The sequence below is a fragment of the Orbilia oligospora genome (assembly GCF_000225545.1).
Source record: "Orbilia oligospora ATCC 24927 unplaced genomic scaffold scaffold00081, whole genome shotgun sequence".
Taxonomy (NCBI): Eukaryota; Fungi; Ascomycota; class Orbiliomycetes; order Orbiliales; family Orbiliaceae; genus Orbilia; species Orbilia oligospora.
Genome location: NW_011645638.1, coordinates 1,058,333 through 1,084,235, shown reverse-complemented (window position 1 = coordinate 1,084,235; position 25,903 = coordinate 1,058,333). Strand labels below are relative to the sequence as shown.

Sequence of the window (25,903 nt, the reverse complement as noted above, 5' to 3'; positions counted from 1 at the left end):
ACCTGTGTGTGGACTGAGGACTGTGTACAGTGTATGTGCTTACAATATTCCTTATGCTAACGGCCGGCCGGAAAACTTCCAGGCAGATATATGATGGTCCGAGATGATGATTGTTTTACTTTTACTTCGGATCGGTTCCCTGAGATCAAAAGTCAACTGATAATCCACCAGAAACCCAACCTGGTGGAGATTTCCCCGATAGTTTTTTTTCCCTCTGGTCATTTTAGTGGATGGACGTGACTTCTTCCCTAGTTTTAAGCCTCCTGATGTGCCCTCCACACCAGCAGATGGCGAGGGGGTACTGCTCCCGCAACCTTACCTGCCTTGGTCACCACCGCACAAACCTCCCAAAGAAAAAGCAATATTCAAACGTCTCAGGGTTAAGTAACCCATAGCAAAAAAGCAAGTTCACAAATGTGGATACGGTGCCAACATTTGGAGAAGAAACTAGCACATTGCTTCTTCTTCTCGTGTCCGCTGCCGGGTGGGTAAAGCCTATGTATCCCAGATCACGTTAGTGCAGCGTAGTAAGAAGCATACGCGAAACCCAGTCGCTGGTAACTCTGTCATGCTTTTTTGCCCCCTTCGTTTGTTTCTTATCCTTATGTAGCCTTTCTCTTTTCATTATTTTTATTTTTTTTATTTTCATGTTTACTTTTATTGTTTATTCTTATTCTTGTTCTTATTTTATTTTTTTTGGTTTTACAACCCTCCCGCATGCGCATGCGCCGATGACAAATGGATCATGCTTCGTTGCTAAAAGCCGGCCAGGTATCAATTGAGATAAAGTAGGTACTTACATACCATGTAAGTACTTACGAGGTAGGTACATTACCTTCCCATCGCTACGAGGTACACGATATAATCAAGATCCGAAAATGACGATACTGTCTGTACCTCGTACTTTGATATGCAGGCATCTACATCCAACCCACGCCTAGCTAGACTCCGCACACACCCTACCGAGGCATTTAAACGTCATCTCCCGAGTCTTTCTCACCTGGGTAATATATCACAAAATTCTTCTGCGTTTCCAAAATTCCTTCTTCCCTTTTATCCATACATCCTTTCCCTCTTAGTGTGTGATCTCGAAAAGATGACCATGGGAAGAAGGGGGGAAAAGGGAAAAATAACATAAAAGGGGACTGCTACCACATTTTGGCGAAAGCAAGATCTCCAAGATCCTTGCCAAGTACATACATATCCTTGCCCAGCTCCGGGTGTAATCTTTGGCCCCAAAGAATGTGAATAAACATTGGAAAAGCAATTTGGATATAAAGTATATATGTAATCGATGGCAAGATCCGAAACCGAAGCAGGTGAAATCTCACGAGAGGAGAAATGAACCCTCCCACCCCCTCCCCCTTCGCGATCCCGGCGACGAGCGCCTCGCAGATAATAGATGAGGGAGCCATAACCTTAATCACACTTTCTCCCTCTCACTCTCCCCCCTTCTCATGTCCGTTTTCTAATCTACTAGTATAAGTTTGGAGTTTTATGCGTGCGGCGTTCTACTATAGTCTGTATTAGTTAATATTGATCAAGCCTCAGCAAGCCTTATCCTTATACACTACGCTCAAAAGGGGAATCTGCATTATGTCGGCTACTGTGGACGGCGGTCTGATCTGAGTCTGAGTCTGGGCGGTTCAACTTTTTTTACTTAAAAAGTTAAACCTGCGTAAGGGGAAAAAAAACCCGCTATCGGAATGTTTGGGCGTTCGTTTTTTTTTGCTCTGTCCGCCGCCGCCTCAGATCTTCCATTCCAGACCATCATCCCATTGTTCACTACAAAAATCAAGTTAAAACATACATGTATTAGAGAAAAAAACGAAAGAAAGAAAGAATAAGTAGATGACAAAACCGTCCTCCAAATCCTTTCCCTTGTCATCCGAAATACCTCTTGATCAATTGGGAGGAACCCCATTTTTTTCGCATCTCCGGTACGGGACGGGTTTTGAACCAACCAAAAAAAAAAAAGGTTAAAATGGAAAAGGGCGGCATGCGCGCGCGCCCTTACCTACCCCATCAATCATCATCATCCCTTCCTTTTTCTTTCTTTCTTTTGAACCAAACTTGAACAGAGGGTTTGTGCGCTACAAGCGAACTATCGCGAGGTGGTGCCTGTTGAAACTTAACTTAACTAGAGCCAAAGGCAAAAAACGCCAGAGTGGACGGCTTGCATAAAAATCTCATGACCAAAAAATTTAAAACGCCTACCAGGAAAGAAAAAAAACAATATAATAGTATTAATAGTAATAATAGTACCTTAATATCGGATCAGATTTCAATCTCATCGAGAAGTTATATTTTACCGGTCCCTTGAAGTTATATCTTTAAAAGATGGGGGTTCATGTTATTGTTTTTGTCTACTCTGAGACCAACCAGCCAGCCAGGCCAGCCCGGCCAAGATGACCTCGAACTCTCAGGTTTGTTCCACTCTGAAAATGTGATCGAACGGAAAAAGGTCTGCAACATATACGGGGAAGGGGAATGTAGAAACACACTGCAACGACTCAGATTGACAGAAGTATGCTAAAACCTTAAGTTTTATGAGATCTCCAACCCTGTAACAAACAGTTAACTTCAGGGTTGGAAAGGAAGAAGGCAGAAAGAAAGAAAGAAAGAAAAGAAAAACGTCGTCATATCAGTTGCATAAAATTTTATAGAGAGAAGCAAAGGGGAAGAAGAAAATAACAGCAAGGAATAGGTACATGTACTAGGTTTCTCTGGTTATACAACATTTTGTCGTTTGACGATTATTGCATACCGCTACTAGGTAGTATACTACTGTGTACATACTCTTACAGTCAGCCTTTTCTCATTTGCTTTTTGAAAAAAGAACCCTTGAAAGACCATTTGTTGGAAGAGACGAGGGGGGGTACTGACTTACATCCACCGACGAGCGTCTGTTGCAGGCTGCATGCGAACAACCGTTCCTGGCGGTGAGATGCCTCCGCTGCTCTCCGAAGCACCCCAGGACGACGAATGAGAACGATTCGGTCCCTTCGTCACATTGTTTTCCCTTTTGCGAGGATCTGTAAACGTTAATAGAAACGACTGGAGTTGGACACATCGCTAGCTAGCTATAGCTACTAGTTATAGTACACCAAGCCATTGCAAGGCTAACGGCGGCGTTTGAGCTGAGGCTACCAGAATTTACAAAGCGTCTATCCATTTGAGTATCCACTTCTTCTTTTTTAAATTTAAAAATTCCTTTTTGTTGGCAGGTTCTATTTTATACTCGAAGGATCGGGTGTCAGAACCAACTCTGATGTCCTTGCCTCCAACAGCGTTTTTTTCTCTTCTGGACAACTACTCCGTATCGCGTCTTCCGGGACTAGCTGTTGGTTATATTGTAAAACCTTTTTATTTTTTGACTTGGACAGCCACCACCATCCGGTTCCGATAGGGGAATAAAAGATAGGTATTAGTCGAGATGCTATGTTATAGGTGGACCGACTCCAACATTTTGTAAAACAAGTGCAGTGGCATCCGTCGAGCCATATCGTCGCAGTAGGAGGTACCTAGGTAAGTACTTTTGTTAATTAATCATGTATGAATCCAATGTAACAACATCGGTATCAGTAGCCTCCTACGATATAATAAGCCCAATATTATATAATATCGCGACGAACTCTGGATACTTTTATACATCCTTATATAAAAAAAATATTACCCGAAGGACAGTAAATCCGAAGAAATAAGCTTATAAGCCTTAGTTAAAAAGACACTTTGCAGTCTTACGTATGTAACCGTCGAGAGACAGTGGATCTCCCCTTCCCTCCCCCCCCATGCATGCCATACATAGTACATCCATACATCCATCACCACCATCCTTTCCGGCTGGCAAGTCCTGTACCCGCAATATCTGCGCCAAACAGTGTGGCCAAGTTGGGGGAAAAAGCAAAGGGCTGGAAGGGCAACCGGCTCTTTTTTCTCTGACTTCGCTTGAAGGCCAAATCATGAAACAAGGCGGTTGCTTGCTTTTGCGCACCTTTCTTTTCTTTTTCATCCAACCAAGAGCTGCTTTTTCTTTTCTGTTTGGTCCTGTCCTGTCCTGTCCTGTCCGTGACCTTCTTCTTTGGCTTTTTGCTTTTGGCATGGGGAATTATGGGCTCTGCTATGAGAAAAGAAGGACCCACCCGGGTCTGGGCTTCCTGGTTGGCTGGTGGAGCAGCAATGCTCTCAGGTTCCTCACCTTTGCAGCGTGTGTCGCTGCTAAAATTACACACAGCACACCTCATGGGAAGGCATTTCCCCATGATTTCCCACCCCCTTCCTGTCGTTCCTATTCGACTGGGGCCATTGGCAAGTCGAAACATTGGCGTTTAAGTGCGTGGTTTGTCTGTATGTGTGTATGCGTGTGTGTCTTTCTTTGATCTCTCCCCAGCCCCAGTCCACTTTACGAGACATAATCGAGATCCTGTCAAGTGATCTACCGGCTTTTGTTATACTACCATGATTGTACATACATACATACTTACTTACTTACTGACTTACATACATACATAAACCCCCCAGCTGCATGGAATATTGGCCGATGAGCCAGATGCATAAACTCAATTGCTACTGGGCTCTTTTTGTTTTTTTGTTTTGTTGGCTGTCAACCTAACGTGGGAAGATTGAGAAAGGACTACCCGATCACGGAGCTCTCGCTAGGACCGCGCGTGGTTGGGGGTGGACTCGAATCGATGCCACCTACGTCCTCGTACATGGTATCATGATTCAGATATTCGTCCTTCAATTGAGGCGAAATCAGCTGAATGTCCGCTTTCTCAAGATAATATATAATTTTAAAAATATTTTTTTTAATAAAAAAATAAAAATAAAATGGCGATATAACCCGCGATATACGGTGAGGCAGACTGCACTTCGGATGCCACGTCATATTAAGCTTTGGGGAAAGTGTCTTTACTCCAACATTGGCTCCGAGTCTCAAAAGTTATCTAATCGATCTTATCACGGGAGATAATCTATCCAAAGATCTACTGGTCGGACCTTCCCCACTCCGAGATGTGTTGCTGTGTTGTCCTGAAATTACCACGTGATACTAAATTTGTTTGATAACATGGGACTGTCTTTCTGAAATGGGAATGGTGCACTTTCAATGGCCATTTGAGCAAGCCCTCGAAAAACGTCCTGGGTTTGGCGACAACAACGAAATTTTTGTATGGGTGTGTGGATATAGCGTCGACTTGGATTCAAGAACTTCATCAATCAACCACCGATACTAACATCACAGGAATCGACACCCGACAACAGTCAAGATGTCTCACGTACGTCTACATATCCAATTCCTTTCCAAAGCCGTCTACAGATAGTTGAATTCGGGTTAGATTCTGTTTTTCAGAGAGCTTGAGCTAACTTGTGATGGTCATTTTTAGAGAAAATACGTATGTGCCCACAAATCTTCAGAATCGACGATATCTTCGACCTTTGAACGAACCGACAAGCTGAACGATGATTTTTTTTTGGATATATAGGAAGCTCCTCGCCACGGTTCCCTTGGTTTCCTTCCAAGGAAGCGTGCTGCCCGACACAGGGGACGTTGCAAGGCTTTCCCCAAGGACAATGCTAAGAAGCCAGTCCACCTCACCGCTGCTCTTGGTTACAAGGCCGGTATGACCACTATCGTCAGAGATTTGGACCGACCTGGTGCCAAGATGCACAAGAAGGAGATTGTTGAAGCCGTCACCGTCATTGAAACCCCACCAGTCAGTAGCCTTTTTTTTTTTCCGACTTTGAAGAATTTTTTCATGGTTTTATAGAGGAGTTTGGAAGCTCATTTTTGCTCGTTTAGATGATTGCTGTCGGTGTTGTCGGCTACATTGAGACTCCCCGCGGTCTCCGATCCCTCACCACTGTCTGGGCCGCCCACTTGAGCGACGAAATCCGACGAAGATTCTACAAGAACTGGTACAAGTCGAAGAAGAAGGCTTTCACCAAGTACGCCAAGAAGCACTCCGAGACCAACGGCTCTGCCATTGAACGTGACCTTGAGCGCATCAAGAAGTACTGCACTGTTGTCCGTCTCATTGCCCACACCCAGATCCGCAAGACCCCACTCAAGCAGAAGAAGGCCCACATGATGGAAATCCAGATCAACGGTGGCAGCATCGCTGAGAAGGTTGACTTCGCCAAGAACCTCTTCGAGAAGCCAATCGAGATCCCATCCATCTTCGAGAAGGACGAGGTTATCGATATCATTGGTGTTACCAAGGGTCACGGTTTCAACGGTGTTACCTCCCGTTGGGGAACCAAGAAGCTGCCGAGAAAGACTCACAAGGGTCTCCGAAAGGTCGCTTGTATTGGTGCATGGCATCCTGCCCACGGTATGTTTGACGTTATCTTCTATTTTTTATTTATTTTTAATAGAGAATGAATGAGAATCTAATAAACTATTTTAGTTCAATGGACTGTTGCCCGTGCTGGTCAATATGGTTACCATCACAGAACCTCGGTAAATCACAAGATTTACCGTGTCGGTTTGGGCTCGGACCCCAACAACGCCTCCACCGAGTACGACGTTTCCAACAAGACCATCACCCCAATGGGTGGTTTCGTCAGATACGGTCCAGTCAAGAACGACTTCATCATGATCAAGGGATCGTGCCCTGGTGTCAAGAAGAGAGTCCTTACCCTAAGAAAATCTCTCATCACCCACACCAGCAGGAAGGCTCTCGAGAAGGTTGATATCAGTAAGTTTCCTATTTTAATCAAAAAAAAAATGTATCAAATGAATCAAAACCCACTAACAAATACTTCTAGAATGGATCGATACCTCCTCGAAATTCGGTCGTGGTGGCTTCCAGACAAGCGAGGAGAAGTCCAAGTTCCTTGGAACCCTCAAGAAGGATGTTGCTGCTTAATCTTTCTCCTGTCTTTTGCCTACCACCTCTTAATGCCTTACTTCACGTTTTACCCCCACTTTATATATCATCGTCTGTAGTCTCGTTTTCCTTTGGTATGTTCATGCTCAGGGAGTTTTTATGCATCTCTTATTCCCTTGTATATTTTTTACGGCGCCTTGTCGTTGGGGCGACAGTCAACGACACTCTCTCTCACGAATCGAACACCTCAAGCCGGTATATTGGCTTTTTCTTCTGTATCTTCCTTCCTGTCTCTGGCAGTCATCGTACTAGCTTGGAATAGATGATTAAGATTATATTACGTGAAACATCCCCAATTAAAAAAAAAAAAAAAAAAAAAAAAAAAAAAAAAAAAAAAATCCGGGCCTTTTTTTTGAAACCCGGTTTTTTTTTTTACATAAGAAGTTAAACGTAGACGTAGAGACTGAATCAACCCCCGCCCAAAAGTAAGACCGTGCTCAGAACCGGTACAATGAATAATTGCTGATTGATATATGTGGGTTAACTAGCTGGGGGTTAGGCAAAGTAAGTGCTTAGTAGTCTCGGAGCCACTTAATTAGCATTGACGACCGCACTGTCGTTTTCAGCCCTGGAGGTTAAGCCAAAGGTGCCGCATATGCATCGTACGTCACAAAAACCAACAATGGCTCATTGCATTCCCCTATCCCGTCCCCCTCCCCTTCCACATCCGTGAACAAGCCCACTAGCCACCTTTTGAAGCCGAGAACAAGGCCTGTTTTTTTTTGTTTTTGTTTTTTTAATACGCAGGATGGCTTCTTCACCGATTTGCATTGCGATTTCAGGTTTGTGTTACTTACCCCCCCTCGGATATATATGAGAGGCGGTGGTGATGGTTGTGAATCTAAATTTGCCATTTCCCCCCTTTGCTTGAGCTGGCTTGAGCCGCAAGTATTGCTGATATCGCCAACACTTCATGTGATTGCGATTCTATTATATCGTTACAATTGAAGGACTTGTTGTTTTGTATCCTTGAGATACGACGTTGATATCATATGTAACTTTGTTACGCAAAAATCACCAGATATCGGCATGACCTTTAAAATAAAAAATAAAAAAATAAAGTTCACACCGCTTATAATTTAAGACAATAGAAACTAATCACAAGCTATATAACAAATTCATAGGTCCCTCCTCCTCAGGAAAAACCTCAATATCCCGTCTCCTCCGCGATGCCTTCACTTCAAAGTCTTTAACAAAATCCCCCGCACCGACATGTACGATCCTCCACGCCGATGATTTTTACATCCCGGACTCCGACCTACCAATCGTAGAACTCGGTGGTACGGGTCAAAAAGTTCAGGATTGGGATTGTCCGGAAGCATTAAACTTCCCGGAGTTCATCTCTTCACTTAGATATGCGAAGCAATTCGGAAGACTTCCGGAGTCGCATCAGAGTTATGAGGTTACGCATGCGGTTGGGGTTGATGAGAGTATTTTGAAACTTGTGAAGGATGGTGATGGTGGTGGTGGTGGTGATGGTGGGAAGGAGAAGATTTTGGAATTGGAGAGGAAGGTTGTTGGGTGGTTGAAGAGTGTAGAGAAGGATTTGGGAAGAAGAGTGGAGAGGGTGGTTATTGTGGATGGGTTTTTGATATTTGGGAGTGGTGTTCCTGAGGAGTTGAAGGAGGAGTTTGATGTTAAACTTATGATACGGACGCCTTATGAGAAGGTATGATATCAACATTCAAAACTTTCTATCGACTTGGTGCTAATACTTTGGTTTTACTCCTTTTTCACAGGCGAAACAAAGGAGAGAGGATAGAGCGGGATACACGACCATGGAAGGGTTCTGGCACGACCCGCCAGGGTATTTTGAACTACTGGTGTGGCCGGCTTATGTTAAACAGCATAGTTATCTATTCAAGGACGGGGATATGAATACGGGTATTCTAACAGAGGAGGCATTGAATAATGGGCTTAGGACACCTGCGGCAACGGATTTGGCATTGATGCAGACATTAGAATGGGCTGTAGAAACATTAGAGCAGATTAAACTCAGCAATAAGGAGGCTTTAGAAGCGTAGAGCTCCTTTCAATATAAGAGCACAAGGGCATCGTTTATTATGATACTAGAAGGCGTCGGTATCAGAGGAGGTAGGAATTAGAACAGCCTGTTTGACACTTAGAATGAACTTCAATATCTCAATCCCATTGAATCCAGAATTAATTCCAATGCTTTTATTAGTATTTTCTAAGGTTGCTAAAATTCGCCCGAGGCAAGGATAGGTTGGTATCGATAAAACCATCCAATGCCGTTTCCGTTTTTTGTGCTTCTAATATTCGAGGTTATGCAAATAAATTATCAGTTCTGGCGCTTTGCCCACCAGTTAAAGTTGCCCCCTAGCTGGATACCTCCTCTATTGTTGAACTCTCCGTATTCATTGATGTTATCCCCAACATCATTGGATCTCTCCCCACCTCCTCTCCTCTTAGTTCCGTCAGCTTCACCGCTTTCGTCCTCTTCATACGCTTCTTCTCCGACATCACCTCCCTCATCTTCCTCTCCATGAGTAAAACTGTATTCCCTTTCTGCTTCCTCTTCACCATCAGGATCTTCCAATACAGTCGAGAGCGTCGACGTTATTGAATCTTCTGAATCATCACCCCCTTGCACCCCATCATACCTCTTCCCTCCAATCTCATAATACAACTCTCCAGTTTTGAAATCTACCCTCCTAACCAACAATCTCGGATTCACTTGGTTTTTATAAACCACGAAGGGCACAAAGCAGTCGGTTCCATCCTATAGAATCAACTCATTCTCCGCCTCAAACCCGAGACTATGGAGCTTCTTAGCCTTCTTCTTCTCTCTCTGCTTTTTGTAGGCATTTTCTGCACGTTGAGCGTCGTATATTTCGTCGACGGTTGCTTGTTTCAGGGGAGTGTCGTCTTCCTTATCAAGATCCTGGAGATAGGTAAAAGACGGGTGATTGTTAGAGTCCGCAACGGCTAATAAGGAGGTTCTATGTGGCTCATAGGATTTACTTACGATCTCTCCTAATAATAGAACGTTCTCTCCACGAACGATATAACATCCTCGTGGAACATCGGCATAAAGGTTTTGGGAATATAACCGTTCGATGGTATCCTGGAGCACAAGGTTCGCTAAAACAAGAAATCAAGACGTCAGACCTATATCAGAGAGTCCTTATAGAGCTTGGGTCAAGCTTCCTAGGGGGAAGGTAAGGATATGTTGAGCGAGGGGGAGGTATTTACCGTATTGATCATAACTTCTTAAAGTCCCAATAAGCTTCCGCCCATCTCGAAGCACGATGACAAGCTTCTCTATTAATACGGGAAGGAAAGGGGGAAAGGTGGTCGGTTAGCTTGCATAGCTCCAGGCGACGCCACGTCGCAAACTATATGCCCGATGTAACGTACTATCAGTAAGATCCAGCAGCTGCGCTCCAGTCGTGAAGACCTGTGGAGGCAGCGGTTCCGGGAAGACGCCGGGGACGTCCATTGCCGGCGGAAATCGGGACACCCCGAGGCCCTTTCGGAAGCCGAGAGAGTGGGATTAGAAGAGGAGGAGGAGGGAAAGGAAAAAGAGAAAGGTGTGTGGAGGCGGTGCCTGGAGCCCTTTGGAATTATGCGCAGCCGCCGGGTGTCATTCGCGGAATGGGTGTGTGTTTTGTTTAGAGAGAGGGAATGGTGGTTTTTTGTGAGGTCTGTTGGATTTTGGAACGATTGCTGGGAAACAACGCGGTGGACGGGATGTGTTTTCGAGCGGAAATATTGGTCACTTGGGTACGGGTTTGTATTGTATTTTCGGGTAGAAATTAAATAATACTGATAACTGGGTCCGGTTGCACCTGGAGATCTTACTTCCAGAGAAGCCAGTAGATGCTATTTAAATAATTAATTTGTTATGAGTGTATAAATGCACCGGTAGCAGTTTTTGGCCCGGTTTGTAGCGTTAATCAAATGCGCATTATAATATTAATGCCTCCACTGCAACGTATACATACAAAGTTTACAGGCTACATTTGTATCGTACGTAGCCTCAAGGCTAGACTCGGGTGGAGGACGGTGAATTTTTCCTTTTCATACAGCTCGACTACAGGGAGCCGGCTCCGGTCTATCTCTCCAAGCTGAAACGGCTCGCATAATCGACAATGCGAATGTATCATGTGCACTATTCAAGTTCAACAAAATAGCTTTCGACTCTTGTGCCTTAAGCTTGTCTGCAGAAATAGCCTCTTCCATGCTGACATATAGCTGCTATTAAAGCCAAATTATAACAAAATTAGTTTTATTTATTTCATCAGTTAAACGTAAACCATGGTACCAACCGGCCGGGGAGCTTTGGCGCTGAAATTTGTAACTTACGATTTGTGCTCCATCCACGTTTGCAAGGCACGCATCGATGTTATTCTCAAACTCGTGGAAATATGGCGCCTTTTCTAGGCCCTTGAGGGTAGTTCTCAAGGATACAAGTTTTCCAAAGTATTTGCATTGCTTTTCACAGAACTATGCATGTTGCGAGTCAATTGTTAGCTACAGTTTCTCCTGAATACAGTTTTTTCACTAAAGTCTTACCGATTTATACGCTTTAGCAATTTCTGTACTTTCATGTTCGCTAAGAGGGGACTCTGCCCAATATTTTTCAAACTCGTCCGCATACAATGAAACTTCGTCTGCGCCTGTGTTCATCATATTCACTGTAGAAAGCTTTTGCCCCCCCCCCCCCCCGATTTCCAGTCAGTCAGTTTATTAGTACTTGTGTTCTGTTTGTTTATGCATAATAGCTTATTTCTGAGGGTATGTAGAGAGAGCACAAACCCAAAGTGGTATTTCTCCTGCATTAAAATCTTCTATGCTGGAGTATTTTATATTGCCAATGTACCGCGCATTTTTGTTATAAATTCCGCCCCACCTCTGTAGAGCTAATATTAAATCCCCTGCTGTCGCTTCTCTGGCTTTGATTTCCGAAAGAGCAAGTGACGTCGACGTCGTAAACGCCACGAAGATTGCTAGTTTCTTTATAAGCATCTTTGTGGATCTAAATATGGTATATGGCCTTCGATAATTTTGGAGTGAATTTTGTAATGTAGTTTAAAATTTGTCGACAGGTTAATTGATTATAGCATAACACCAAACGTTTTCAACTATTTCCTGTACTATACCTTTGGGTTTCCGTCTATTTGATTTTATATGCGCATGATGGGGTGGATCTGTATACTTTGAGAGGCATTTGCTGTTTTTTCTCTGTATAGGCTGGTGATAGAATTAGGCTGGTCTTGCGCACGTGGTAGTAAGTCAAACATCTGAAGGACGGAAGATATACACTGTGATGGTCATATGATCGACTATATTGCCGATATTCAACTACTACTCTGATGCTGCCGTCTCGAGTGGCCTGTAGTAAGATATTACTGTTGATCATGATGGGATATGTACAGGATAAATTGTGGCCGTGTGGGTGTTTTCACGGAAGTATGTAGAGCTTAATCTGATTTGTCCAAAAATTTTATATAGATTAAACGCCGATGGGGTACAGGGAGACACTGAAGATCGATAGTTCTCGTATTGCAGACGTCGTCCACATGATATATACTAGTACTCTTTGAATAGTCTTTTTTTGTCTGTTATATATATATATATATATTCTAAATGATAGCACTATCTTTTTAATCAAATAAACCAATACCGAACTCATCCGAGTCAATGCCTAGGTACCATTCCATTGAACGGTAGTATTGCTGACACAAGTCCTAAACCGTTCTTGGGCTTTATTAAAATTTATCATTGATTGAGTCAAAGCAGTGTCGGAGACGCTAAAGGTAAAAGTATCCGACAGTCGCGTATAAATCCTCTATACACCCGGGATTTGTAAATCAGATCATTTTTCATTCACAGTCGTCATCCAACTCCTCATATGAAGCTGGCATCACGAAAAAGGGGGGGGGGGGGTTACTCACACTTTGTAGGTTGTCGATATCAGCAATCCACGGGATTATTCCGCGATAGCCCGCTAGTTGAGAAGAAGTGGTTAATCCCATCCTTGATGGGACCGCTGCTAGCTGGTTGAAGAATTGGCATTGGGAATTCGAAAGCTATATTTTATTTACAATTAAGATGAGATTTTTAGTGTTAGCGTCTCTGCGTGAGGAAGTACTTAAAGTGGAGTGATAGATATTTGACATACACCTTCAAATAACTTGGTAAATTGCTTGACCGAATCCTCAGACATCGCCGTAACATTTGCAGGCGGTCCGTTGAAATAGTAAATGAAAGTAGATAGGTTTATATTGTCGTGATCTAGCAGGTCCATTATACTCTTTTGAATGCAAATTATATTGCGTGTTAGTCTATCTGTAGGCTGTAGGCTGTCCATCGGCCACGTTACTTGGAATGAATCATATTAGTAGGTACTTACCAGAAGAGTACCCTTCGCCTCTAAGGATGCGGGTCCTTCTGATTTGATTTTGGCCGGGTTTCGCAGGTTTACATTTCCCATTGCATACCCGTATGACCGTTGGGTATCTATCAGGGTGGTACGGAGGTCGAATTCGGATACACAGAGTCCCGAGATGAGTGATGGGAGGAAGACAATTGTCACCACGGGCGATATGATTGGCGTTAGTTGCATTTTTTATGATGCTGGGGCGCCTGTGTATTTTGATAATATAATATGGGCTGTTTGGAGATTTTTTCGGCGGCATGTAAATACAATTTGAAATGTACCCAGGTCGAGTGTGAGGACGGCATAGAAAGGGAATCTTGGGGATATTCATTCTCACGAGCATAATGTTAGGATCAACCACCCGAGTAATATTAGGTAATTACGGCGGTTCAACAGAGTAGGGTACGATTCATGATGATCCAAGGTTTGAATTGATCTAATTTTCACGAATCGACGTGCACAATGCCTATGGAATCTTAGTAAATTGGCTCCCTTGCTGTGGTGTATCCTTTTATTGTGATGTACGACAGTGCCGACGTGGAAGATTTCTGTTTTTTCAATTAATAGAATAAAATCAAATATATGTAATAAAGAAGTAAAAAAACGTCTCGGTGAGGCTTTGTATTTCTTGACAACTATATGCACAAAAGCATTCAGGACCAGGGTCACGCTCTCCTACAGTTTAACACGCAAGTGGGTATCAAAAATTGGGTGATCTCAGTCATATATTAAGAGACTGAAGCCTAATAGAAACAACTGTCTTTTATTTCAATGCAAGGACGAATGTAAGATCTGATCCACGAGTATTCTGTGTCTATGCTAAGGGGCCATTTTATCGTAAAGCAATGAAGTTGGCCAGGCATCATCACTCGCCCCATCCATGAAAATTCTCTTCGCGGGGATATGTAACATGACACAGACCCAGCAACCGACTGCCACACGCGGGATCTGGAAAAATCGAGTTCCCGGCCGGAGTTCTTGACTATTTTGGAATTTGTGGCGCCTTGTAGACTTGTGCCTGACCATGCAGCGACAGTTGGGGTCATCGTGGGGCACCCGCCTGTGCAACGTCGTCACGGATGAAGAGCCGGCCTTGTAAATAGTAGCAAAAGCTCCTTTCTCAGGCAGTTGCCCTTACAGAGGTGCCTCAATTACTTCGCAACGCTGATAGAAGGGATGGCCTTTGTCTTTATGGAAGTATAGCGCCTCAAATCCAGCAAGTCGGTGAGTTTATATACCTCCAAAGTCAACAATCGATTCAAATGACTGGTAACGTTCACGATTCGACCAAAAAACCAAACTTGAGGTAGGAGTTTACTGCGCATTCAGGCCTAGCTTAGAGACTACGCTGTTCGGAAGTGGTCCCCTTGACCAACCTTGTGAGGTATCATCTGAAACGGTTTTAATCAGTTACCGTCACTGTGAAATCTCCAAAACCGTGATTCGAGCCGAGAGAATTTGCGCTTCCAAGAGCACGCGTCTTTGTCCCAACAAAGCCGCGCCTATTACGCCCGGTTCGCCCGCGACCAAGCCAATTGTGTTTCATGGTTTTTGCCAGTTCATCCATCTTCGCCTGCTTATCATCGTTCGACAGAATCGATGCTAAAACGCTAACACATTGCAATACCCGACCAACGGTTTCTGTAACATTTGGTAAAGCATCGAAGTCGAGTTGGAGTTTGGAGAAGATGGCTGGAGAGAAACAAAATATAAATTAGCTACCGATCCGGCCAGGATTGACTTTTATGAACACTCACCATGTAGTCGGTTATAAAGTGGTAGTATAATGTTGTCTCTATAAGCTATAAGAGCCATGCGCCGGAGATCAAGTCTCTGATCCGGCGTTCCCCAGACTTCTCGAGCCCCTCCTAAACCCAAGATAGTTCCATTTCCCTTGAATTCTTGTTGCAGGGGAAGAAAGACAGCCTCAAAATACGGAAGGACGGTGCTAAACACAAAATTCCAGAGTTCAACCAGCCGAGGAATCAGTCGGACATCTGCAAGTTTAGATAGTGTATTATCAAGGAGCGCCATTCCATGCTCTAGCAAGGATTGAATGTCGTCTATCAAAAGAATTGCAGATTTTTTGTCGACTTGATGTTTGATATGGACACTGCATCTCTCGTTAGACGGTATTTTCTTAGAGGATTATGGTCTTAAAACTCACATAACAAGCTTGTTTAGATCTTCAACCGGTGTTCGTAGCCCCTCACCATTAAACAATGGAAGGACCCTGGATTTCAGTAGCGGCCATACTTCTTCGAGCACTTGTTCACCAGCAGCATCCTTATCCTTCCCCGAAACTACTCCTACGACATGTTTGATATCGGCGTTTGTGACTAGTGTCTTCTGGCTAGGATTTACACTACCGGAAACGGGAAAACTTGCGGCAGATGGGCTATTCGGGTTAAAATTATAGATACTCGACCCTTCCGAGACGAGTTTTGAATTGGAATTTGCACTAGATAGCGGCTGATCTTTCCTTCCTCTCAGAAGCAGGTGATGCTTGTGACTATGTGACGAGGTAGGCGGCGAGCTTGAATAAAGAGTATCCGAGATTGTAGAGGTAAAAGACGGCCTTCGGCTTCCATCAGCACTCGATACGGAGGGTATCCTGGGCATTGGTGCAGCTAGTTTTGAAGGGGATGGAAGTGGCTTAACGTCCACTATTTTCATAGCCTGAGCTGATTTCAAAGGTTTTGAGAATATCTTCATCTTGGACTCTTTTTTTTCTTTTTCATATCCGGTAGGCTGATTCTTATCCATCTTCGGCATGGCGGCCAGAGCCGCTGCCCCAGCAGCACTCATAGGCGTCGACGATGAGGTAGCCATCCCTGGTGTCGGTGGAGACGGATCTGACTGCGAATGCTTCCTTGCGGATTCTCTCGCAACAGCGGCAGCAGCAGCCACCTGGGACGTTGTAGTCAACGATGGTTCAAAATATCCAGCACCTTGGTCATGATGCCGACTCTGACGAACTAGCCCGTGTACCGTTGAGACAATAGTATTTGTGGTTGATGTTGAAGAGTCGGAGGAGGAGTCAGCAGACGGTGAGCGGGTAAGAGCTGGAGTCCGCTGATGGGTCCTCCGATGGGGGCCAACAGGTGGCATCGTGGAAGTCGGGTGCGCCCGCTTTTTTTAGTGAATCGCGTGGGATATGGAGTTAGAGCGCGAGTGAGCCAGAACTGGGCGATGAGCAGGCATCTTCGAAGCTGAGGTTGGTAGTGAGCTTGATTGGTTGGCCACAACACCTAACTTAGTCTCGCGCGTGGCTGTCCAAACGGAGCTTCTCGAGCCTACAAACCACCAAATTCCGACTAGATTTCGATATGTACGCTCGTTTTACGATCTAACTTTAAATTCCTATTAAACTAGTTCTAATGACCAATATCCAAAGGTTCGGAGATTTTCTCTCTTCATCGCATATGCGTGCTGCTCTCTCTAGACATCAACGTTCTTGGCTTTAGGCTAGCTCTAGGATTCTAGCTGTCGACCGAGCTATCGACAAGTACATGTCATAGCTATATTATCACCGGTGTTTGTATTAATATAGCTATCACCAGGGATTTCAGGTACAGATATACCTGAATCCGTTCCACTACCATTACATCTGCGGATAGAGTTAGTACTGCCTTGCTGACTAAAACTTATGTGACAAAACTTTAGTACGACCCGGGAGAATATAAACAAATCATCTCGAGGCATATAGGCCCGTGAACTCATAAGCTGACTAAAAATGTTTAGTGTATAGGGTATATAAACTTGGCGATACTGGTTCTTTATGGATCTAACCTGGTTAGACTCCTTGTATCTGACCAAAAGCGAGCTATTTCCCGAAGGTTAATTTATAGCTCTCCATCCCGTCCTCGGTTCCTCGCCTTCTTTGAACCGAGACGTATTGATCAATACAACGCTGGGCTCCCTATTGAATGGGCCGCTGGAAGCATGTGAACATTTATAAAGCTGCCGTCTCGCCAGGCTGCCATACGTCGCAGAAACTCGAGGAGTGATGTCGCTACCAAATCTCCTTAGGTAAAGGACGGGTGCCTAGCTTAGCGAGAGGAATCTACCCGCATGCCCTCTGACACATCAGTGAACATTGGAAACATATTTCAGGAGGTTCACGATCTGTGCGATGCATATAAAACTAAATTTCTAGCGCTTTTTGAGGCCAAAAAAAAGCAGAAGAAGAGGAGGAAGTAAAGAAGTTTGATGGCTTCAAGTCATGAACCTTCCGTATATTCAATCAAGATACACAACGAATTCTTTCATTATCTTTAGTAAAAAAAAAATATGAAAACCCTATTTCATTTTTGCTTAGAATTGATATTAACCAGGCAGAAGTAGAAGTAGAAGTGTCAAGATAGAGGACGCGGACGGGAGGCCCTGTATCGAGATAAGACGGATGGCTGAACAGTACCGTCGGGTAATGCCTCATTAGTGAGACTCCTCCGCTTTCTTTTCTTCTTCTTCTTTCTCCTCTACTCGGATTTTTTCCCTAACATCCATTAGTGCCTTCCCAAGAAGATTTAAACCCCATTTCTGTCGATTCTTTGGTGCATTCACTGCACCATATCCAACCCCCCAGATCCGGTCTCGAGGAGACGCTTCGACCTACCCGACACCGTTAATACTCACTTCGTATTAATTCAAACTTCAGGATCATGTCAAAGACCGAATATGGTCATAAAAGCCGTGGACCTACCAGCTCTTTGTTCCCAGTTTCTAACAGCATCGCCTTCAGCTTCTCGTTTTGTGTGAACTTGTAATAATTCCCCTGCACGACAATCTTGTATCGATTGTTCTCCCAGGTTTCCTCGTCAAAGTTTGGAATAGCACGTCCTAAGGCCTTTATGTCGGCAGGGTGAAGACCTTTCGCAAGAATATCCCCGGTAGCGTCGCTGTCGGGGGCGAAGAGAACTCCTACGGCCATGACAGGAAAGCTTAATCGTCAGAAACGAGGGTTGTCCCGAATTTCTTGCATATAAACATCACTGAGAAAGACTATCCCGGGGCGTCCCCCTTGTAGCTAGAGAACAGCTAGGGTGGATGCACGTGGGTAGGCAAACGAAGCAATCCACAACTGTTTCCCCCTTCTGGATGCATAGTATGTTCGAGAAGTCATCGAAATGGCCATCGGCGATATAGATAGGGATTTTTACCTTTCTGGTGCATCATATACCTATCAGATCGACCGTGTAATAGTGATTATTGGACAAATTAGCTTCCATATGTGACTTTTCATCCTATCGATCTCGCCAACTCCAACAATTGTTCGAGATTATTTCCCGATTTGAGATATAAAATGAGAAAATAGAAGCAGGAGCAATCCGCACTAACTCCGCGACTTCGATCCGATAAGAGCAAAGAATAGACAGTAAATGGAGAAACTCACTGCTCGCAATTCTCATAATCGATACGTGTTCCATCTTCCGAGATGACTGTGAAAGGCGATGCGAACCACTGCCCGAGGTACCCAAACCTTTGCTCCGGTTTCCAAAAGTAAATCCCATTGTCTGTGTCAATTTGCAACTTTTGTGTGTTGTTTGCACTTGATGATGCAGCCATCTTGCCAAATGTCTGGATTTTGCCAAATATCGTTGGATTCGAGGCTACAAATATCGATGGAATCGGATTGAGGTAGAATGTTGTATGTTTAATCAGCAAGTAACGTTGATACTGAATCATCTGCTCTTTATATCCCCTCAAACGCAATCAATACCATGAATTAAAGAGTCATGACCGCGTCGTCGCGTCGAGCAAGTAGTGGGCTAAAGCAGAGATCCCTGTCAGCTGAAGAGGGGACCAGTCAGAACCCAAGTTGATCCTGCAACACAAATATTTGTGGGATTTTGCACCGACGACCGCATGTTAGCTGGTGATCGTTGCCCGGATATCATGACTATGGTTACACACATACATAATTGGATTCTTGTAGACATCGAGTTTGCCTGATATCGATGTAATTTCTTGGATCGGGGTTGCATCTTACCATCATGTTTCCAACTAATCCGGCTAATTCAATTTCGCATATCCGCAACATATTCGAACTCTTTGAAGCTCCTGAAATCGTTCTAGCTGAAGCACCATCTGTTCCGTCTGTCCACGGAGCTGAGAATAATCCAGAACAAAAAGGTTTGAAACATTTATATCTTAAAACTTATAAGCGGCTATTAATTAGCCTTTCCTTAGAAAGGAAATTATTTTTTCTTCACCAAACCGTATGCTAAGCCTCGAGCTCTAATTTCGTGGCAACAATCTTAGCTAACCGCATTTACAACAGCGCTATGACTCGGCTTCTAACACTCCGTTGGTTTCACCACTTTACAGAATTCATTGAATCTATATAAAAGTCGCGAATAAAATAATAACGGAGACTAACTAATGTAGGTACCCGTAGAGAAGCTTCGATGGGAGTTCCATTTTTCATTCTTGAGGATGATGACGTCTGGGAATCGTTTCTCCCCGTGTATATCGGGGACATATCGACCAAGTTTCTGTAGAGCATTAAAAAAACACGCCTTTTTGAAGTAAGATGACTATTGAACGGCGTCACCGGGCTTATTTAGTCTGTTACCGGCTTGTCGGAAACCAATTTTATCATATCTTATATTGTTTTCATCGGAATTTATGCCTTGGGTGTCTCGCAGTTTGAAGATGTGCTCGGAGCTCTCTGCGGCTTGATTCTTTACGAGGGCGAGTGCGACTATTGCCACGAAGGGTTCTAGGTTCGTGAAGTATCAGGCCATAGAAAGTGATACGACTAGCGACCTGAAGGCCGGTTCGCCCAGCCTCGTACCCCACAGCTGAGATCTACTCCGATGTCTAGCGAGTAATTTCAGCCGACCGCGATATCTCGCCATCAGCTGGATGGATGCGAAGCTAATTTTTCGTGCAGGAGTTCTACTTGTATACGAGAATTAGGTAAGGATTATATCATATCGCAATCATCGAATTTTTTTTCGATGGATCACTCTTGGCTTTTGAAAATTTCCCACGAAACAAAAAGCGCATGTTTTCGATAAGCTTCGCAATCCAGAGAACCGGTTAAGGTTTAAGGGTGATTGTTTCGTGAAGGCCCCACAGGTGTACGTATACGACAGAAAGAGAATTGTTCAATCCGGGAAGTTATCGCAATTGTCTGTGCGGAGTGTTTCTTCTAGCAAAGAAGCGGGTAGAGCCATCGTCACATACATTTATGTCGAACAGAATTTCTGTGGGGTGCAGTCGCATAAAAATTAATTACCGGCTGATATAAATCTCAATCTACAGTACAACGTAGGGGCAAAAAAATGTGGAGACGAATTTATAAGTATTATGAGATGGAGGCCAATAGAAATTGCAGTTGAGACGGTTCACCTGATCAAATCCACTCGAGATCCCCGGCTTGTGATTATAATTTACAATGCAATGTCAGCGGCTGGGTTAGTTTACAAGCATAAAGAGCGGACGGGTTGATCCGGCCTCATCATGCCATTCGATAAAAATATTTTACCCGGGGCGTAGGAAAGGATCTGTATTGCGAAAAGAGGGGAAACGAGACTTCTAAATTTCATATATGCATGTCGTCGACACTTACAAGGTCTCGAACCAGTCGGTAAAATAATTAAAACGAAAAAAGCGTGGGCTCACTTAAAACGCATGTTTAGCGAGCGCACGGAGACCTGGAGGTCATAGCATCGACATCCCGCCAGCCCAAAGGGAGTTAAAATATGGCGCACACGGAACAGATCCGAGCATGTTGGTCAGCTAGGAAGGCTTCAGGGAACAAGTTTTGTTCAAACACAAGATACTTCCTATGACGGTAAAGAACTGTTATTTCGTTACAATGATAATTTATCGAAATAATTCAACGTCAAGCTCAGGGCCAGGCCGGGAACAATTGAGCATGATTTGATGTTTAGGGAGCTGGCTACAAGCGAGACCACGTTTTTTACAGACACAATGCAATACTGAGACCTAGTAATTGATTCAGGGCACGAGATGCAGCAACGAATACGGTTTAACACTTCAGTAAATCCACAATGTGACATGCATAACGGGAGAAATACCTTCTTCTAATAACTACGGGACGCATATGCATACCACACTTGTCGAATTAAATTTACGAGTTGATATCTGAAACGAAACACCTTGAGTTGCAACAAACCAATTAGCTGGCGAAGGCTGCCACATTTTATAATTTACTTTTAAAAAAATTCGACGATTGATAAACTGTTATCGGATCTCAGAGCTAATTTTAGGGGTGAAGGCTTGATCTTCGGCATGGAAGGTAACTAGAATCCTAATCGATCTACCAGTTGTCTACTTTGAGCGAGGCCATGATACATTGAAAAGCTACAGTTGACATCAAACGGCCCACAGTCCATACAGGCGGATACCATGTAATTATTTCTTCACGAGAATCTAGGATTATCCCTAAGACGCTTAGGAACCATGATTTCGCATACCAAGTGTAACTTTGGTTCGCTTTTTAATTTTGCGAGTTATCTATGGTTACAATTTCAGTATTGCTGAATTATGCATGAAAAGATGTGTCGATATGCATAAAGGCTGAATTGGAAAATGTCCACCGCAAGTGCGTGCGGGAAAAATACAAGAGGCTTCTTGCAGTTGTTCCCACGCCCGGACCCTCAACGCTATGACAAAAAGTATATCCAGCTTATGTATCTGCCCCATAGGCTGCCGGGACGGCGCACTCAAAATTTTCTCTCTATCTTGGTCTTCAGCTGTTCGAATTGCACTAATTGATCGAGAGATCGATTACGTATTTAGATATGTTACACTATACTTGTGTGATATATATCCCGTTGGTGCAGTGGTATGCTTTAGCCCCAGCACATCGATACATCTTGCCTCGTGGCAGATATACGATAGACCAGGCCTGTTGCTTAAGTGATCGGTTACAAAGAAGAAATGACATAGTAAATCTCCTGGCTTGCACTTATAAACCGGGTGGGTATGGGACCAGTGCGGGTTGTTTTATATTATCCAGCCGCCAATTCACTAGTAAAGGTCACCATTATATTGCAAACTACGAATATATACCCAGAGATCGATCGCAGAATGGTTTCACTTTCATAATTAGACCGACATCTCTCAGTCGACGATTTACGCTGCTGCAGTGTCTTAACGATTGCTATCGATAGTGTGTAAATTGTTGTGCACGTGGAGGATGAGGTATATAGGCTCTGTCCCTTTAAACTCCGCCCTTTAGCTTTTAGCTGGCTGGGGTCAAACCGTACCTGCATTCTACAATGTCTTTCGGATGTTATTCCGCCATAGGAATAGCCTTAGATATAGACTAAAATATTAAATCTGGGAGAAGACACTATAGTTCTTTCGATGTCATACATACTAGTAGAGTAACCGGCCAATCGTATTATAAATTTAACCGGAGAGCTCCGAGAACTCCCCATTGAGGAAATTATTGGTGTGATGACTCTCTATAGAGCTCATGTCGCTGTTCAGCCTGTCTTAAACCTCTTGGATTTTTAGATGGACAGGTTGGGTGGGAACTTGAATGTAGAGAAGAAAAAGCCCTTGGGTATCGCTAGTCATCTGAATCGTGAGCGGGGTGCTGTCGACCGTCGACATACAGGCATGGTATGTATGTAAGTACGGTATCATATATGCACAACAAACTTTAAACCACACCATCGTGAGAATACGTCTTGTCGTCAAAAAACCCCATACATTCACCATCAAAAAAACCATCCGTGTTTCATCTTCAAGTAAATTGCTGCTACCTTAGTTTAAACCATGTTAATTTCTATTGTACCATTCGGCCTAAATATCAACCTCACGTTTTTAACCCACCTTCCAATTCGTCGGTGTTGTATGTGGAAGCGAGGCCGGTTCTACCACGATATTCCCAGCAACCTCAAAGGCCGGGTAGGCGAACTAGGGTCTTCTTAATTGCGCCCGCCTTTCGTTAACATGCATCAAGCAAGAAGTCAGATGCTCAAACCGAAACGAAACGAAAAAAAAAAGCTCCTAGGCGCTGCCTTCGCCCCAAGCCTTGGGTTTTAGTGACTATAACCCAATGTTGCAAGTTGTGGTGCGGTTTAGCACAGCCCGCTCGGCTGGTCCGGAATATCGGATTTGCTTCCCATATCTGCACCTGCAGAAGAGTGTTCCGCTCTCGAGATATGAACTTTTTGAAAAGCTAATGACAAAACCGTTTGTGATAGTTCGGGACAATTCAATCACTTTCTGAAATTTGTTAACTCGCCGCTCTCGCCCTAGGATCCTCGTCTGGTCCAACAATTTTAAAAGTTGTCTGGGGAAATCCGGTCAGGTGGAAACAGAAATGATTTTCAGAGCTCACGGGAGCGATTCTGAATGTGGAACATTGCCAGATATAGCTCTTGAACATCCTAGATTTATCGGAGGACAATTATTCTCCTCGACGTGTCGCATTTCAATTCTAAGTCAACCACTCGCCCTTTTGATATTATCAAGAGCTTCTTTAGAAAAAAATTGTAAAATATGGCCAAATGTCTAACTAATACTATAATATGACCCGATGATGACCATTTGTTCTAATATTAAATGCGTCATATGTAAGTCATTCACGACTTCTTACAGATTAGAAGGTTGACGGTTCTCACCGGCTAAGTGGGTACCTATCCGAGAAGGCATGTTCATATCTATAGAAAATGATAAATTGGATAATGCATGAAATTCGATTGACCACTGGATCAAATACCGATCGATACATTCAATGTTTCGAACTTCCTGTACCTGATTATTTTTGGAGTATCGAGGTGGAGTATTGTGCCTGTCTCTCTTTCATTGACGGTTCCCCACAAACGTGCACACAACGCTAGAAGAACGTATTCGGGAGAAGGAAAGGCGAAAGACGAATAAGGAGTCAAACCATTTGCTCCCATCCCGATCTTCAGGTATTTGGTAGTCGGTTCGATATGATGTACCCTTTGGAGTTGTATCTGTGCCCATTAGTTCGTGCTTAAGCGCCTTTCAAAAGCAAGGATATCTTTGCAAACAATTATTTCGAAAGTCATCGATCCATCGACAGTACTCCCCGCCATGGAGGCGAGGAAACATTGTTTCAAGGATTCGGGACAGCTTAGCGGACATGTTGTTCACGATAAGTCTCAAATCTCGTCTACAGTTGCTTTGAGAGAAAGAATAGATCGCCAGTCTCAGAATCATGCTATTTTGCTGTATGAGCCTGCTCAGTCTCGTACGTAGAAGGCAGTTCGCACCTATCTAAGCATCGATTGAAGGAAAGATAATACAAAATGTTGTGAGCCAAAACCTCCAATTTTTTCTGGTAGGCCACCTCCTGGATTGTTTCAAGCCTGTTAGCTGCAGGTTTTGCATAGTGGCGGCCAAACTTACTAAACGAGGCAGAGCATGCATCTTTGCCCAATTGATCGTTCGAGTTTAGGTCTCTCGTAAGGTCACGGAAGGAAACGGGAACTTCTCGGTGCCTGCTTCATAACCCAAGAAATTTAATATTTTCATTGATTAATATTTTTCATAAAGAAGGTCCTACCTTTTTTTCATAATTCATAATTCATCAATCCTCAGTAATATTATGAAGGGAGTCTGGATGGAGTAATAATACAGCATCTTGTGCTGCTCTGGGCCTGGATGTCGTTCTTGTCCTTAATCTTCATAGTTAGTGTCGTAGATTAACCATTGCCCTAGCTCCCTGCTCCCTGCTCCCACACCTGGCCTTCACACGTCTCAACCGTGCGTCTGCCCATCTTGAAACCCCTTCTCCCAGAACAGCAGGCAGTGAGGAGCCACCCAAACGGTCACCGAATTTTGCTTTTTTTCGCAGGTAGCAAAAAGGAAAAATCCACATCCCAGTGGCCTGGAAGAGCGTTGGCCCGTTTGCTGCTTGCCCGCTTAGCTTCAACTCCAGACGACCTTGACTCTCCCAGAACAAAAGCTGCTCCTGACACGAGGCCCTGGGAGGAAAGGCCTCTGGCTTGTCCTGCACGTTGACAGCCCCCAGCCATGGGAGACATTGCTTTTTCGTTCCCTTTTTTATTTTTCTGGGTTCCTTACTCGATATGGCCTGCAGAAGGTAGGCTTGCTGAGGACGGCCATACCAGTGCAGTGCGGTATCAAACCGTGAGAAGGGGCCATCGTACTATAATCCCGAGTGGACATATATCCACTACTCCCTCCCCACGAACTGCGAGGTGACAGTTTGTTTCGACTTTTTCATTTGCCTTTGCAAACAAGCTTCAATATCAAGCAAGCACCGGTGGCCGGTTTAACGACTAAATCTAAACTTAAAAAAACAATCAATCCTTCTGTGAAGGACTCAACTGTGCTGGTTCCATACAGTTAAACGACGAGTCTTTCGCATAGCCGTTAGGACACAATACCACTTACATATATACCTTACAGGAGCATCGGAATCCTTGCCGCTTCTTTGCAGCATCTTTTTTTCGTTTCTTCCTCTTCCAACATTGCATTGCATTGAAATATACGTACAGACGTCTGGGGTATATCCGGCATCAGATCAAGGCAGGCCTACCGACAAGGACCACAATTTCAACACAATTCGACGTTTCGCAACAACTGCAACACCAACATTTAACATCGCCAGATTCGACTCCAG

At 44.0% G+C, this 25,903-nt stretch overlaps 7 protein-coding genes across 7 annotated transcripts; 2 read left to right on the top strand and 5 right to left on the bottom strand.

Annotated features, from left to right (window-relative positions):
- Positions 1-5,267: 5,267 nt before the first annotated feature.
- On the top strand, positions 5,268-6,869 carry AOL_s00081g313 (uncharacterized protein; the record flags this gene model as incomplete). The annotated part of the gene is made up of 6 exons (XM_011125130.1): positions 5,268-5,276; positions 5,385-5,393; positions 5,484-5,714; positions 5,801-6,332; positions 6,408-6,698; positions 6,769-6,869. 6 exons carry the CDS (start codon positions 5,268-5,270, stop codon positions 6,867-6,869), a joined length of 1,173 nt encoding a protein of 390 aa, XP_011123432.1.
- A 769-nt stretch (positions 6,870-7,638) lies between these two features.
- On the top strand, positions 7,639-8,914 carry AOL_s00081g312 (uncharacterized protein; the record flags this gene model as incomplete). The annotated part of the gene is made up of 3 exons (XM_011125129.1): positions 7,639-7,672; positions 8,015-8,559; positions 8,630-8,914. 3 exons carry the CDS (start codon positions 7,639-7,641, stop codon positions 8,912-8,914), a joined length of 864 nt encoding a protein of 287 aa, XP_011123431.1.
- A 278-nt stretch (positions 8,915-9,192) lies between these two features.
- Positions 9,193-10,353, bottom strand: AOL_s00081g311 (uncharacterized protein; the record flags this gene model as incomplete). Its single annotated transcript, XM_011125128.1, has 5 exons — positions 9,193-9,565; positions 9,647-9,795; positions 9,880-9,995; positions 10,107-10,175; positions 10,272-10,353. The coding sequence occupies 5 exons, from the start codon at positions 10,351-10,353 to the stop codon at positions 9,193-9,195; spliced, it is 789 nt and encodes a 262-aa protein (XP_011123430.1).
- Positions 10,354-10,934: 581 nt separating this feature from the next.
- On the bottom strand, positions 10,935-11,546 carry AOL_s00081g310 (uncharacterized protein; the record flags this gene model as incomplete). The annotated part of the gene is made up of 3 exons (XM_011125127.1): positions 10,935-11,111; positions 11,220-11,360; positions 11,430-11,546. 3 exons carry the CDS (start codon positions 11,544-11,546, stop codon positions 10,935-10,937), a joined length of 435 nt encoding a protein of 144 aa, XP_011123429.1.
- Positions 11,547-12,561: 1,015 nt separating this feature from the next.
- AOL_s00081g309 (uncharacterized protein) lies at positions 12,562-13,482 on the bottom strand (the record flags this gene model as incomplete). The annotated part of the gene is made up of 4 exons (XM_011125126.1): positions 12,562-12,705; positions 12,812-12,946; positions 13,039-13,170; positions 13,270-13,482. The coding sequence occupies 4 exons, from the start codon at positions 13,480-13,482 to the stop codon at positions 12,562-12,564; spliced, it is 624 nt and encodes a 207-aa protein (XP_011123428.1).
- Positions 13,483-14,698: 1,216 nt separating this feature from the next.
- On the bottom strand, positions 14,699-16,407 carry AOL_s00081g308 (uncharacterized protein; the record flags this gene model as incomplete). The annotated part of the gene is made up of 3 exons (XM_011125125.1): positions 14,699-14,988; positions 15,054-15,409; positions 15,464-16,407. The coding sequence occupies 3 exons, from the start codon at positions 16,405-16,407 to the stop codon at positions 14,699-14,701; spliced, it is 1,590 nt and encodes a 529-aa protein (XP_011123427.1).
- A 1,326-nt stretch (positions 16,408-17,733) lies between these two features.
- AOL_s00081g307 (uncharacterized protein) lies at positions 17,734-18,864 on the bottom strand (the record flags this gene model as incomplete). The annotated part of the gene is made up of 4 exons (XM_011125124.1): positions 17,734-17,910; positions 18,002-18,219; positions 18,459-18,478; positions 18,692-18,864. 4 exons carry the CDS (start codon positions 18,862-18,864, stop codon positions 17,734-17,736), a joined length of 588 nt encoding a protein of 195 aa, XP_011123426.1.
- Positions 18,865-25,903: the final 7,039 nt, after the last annotated feature.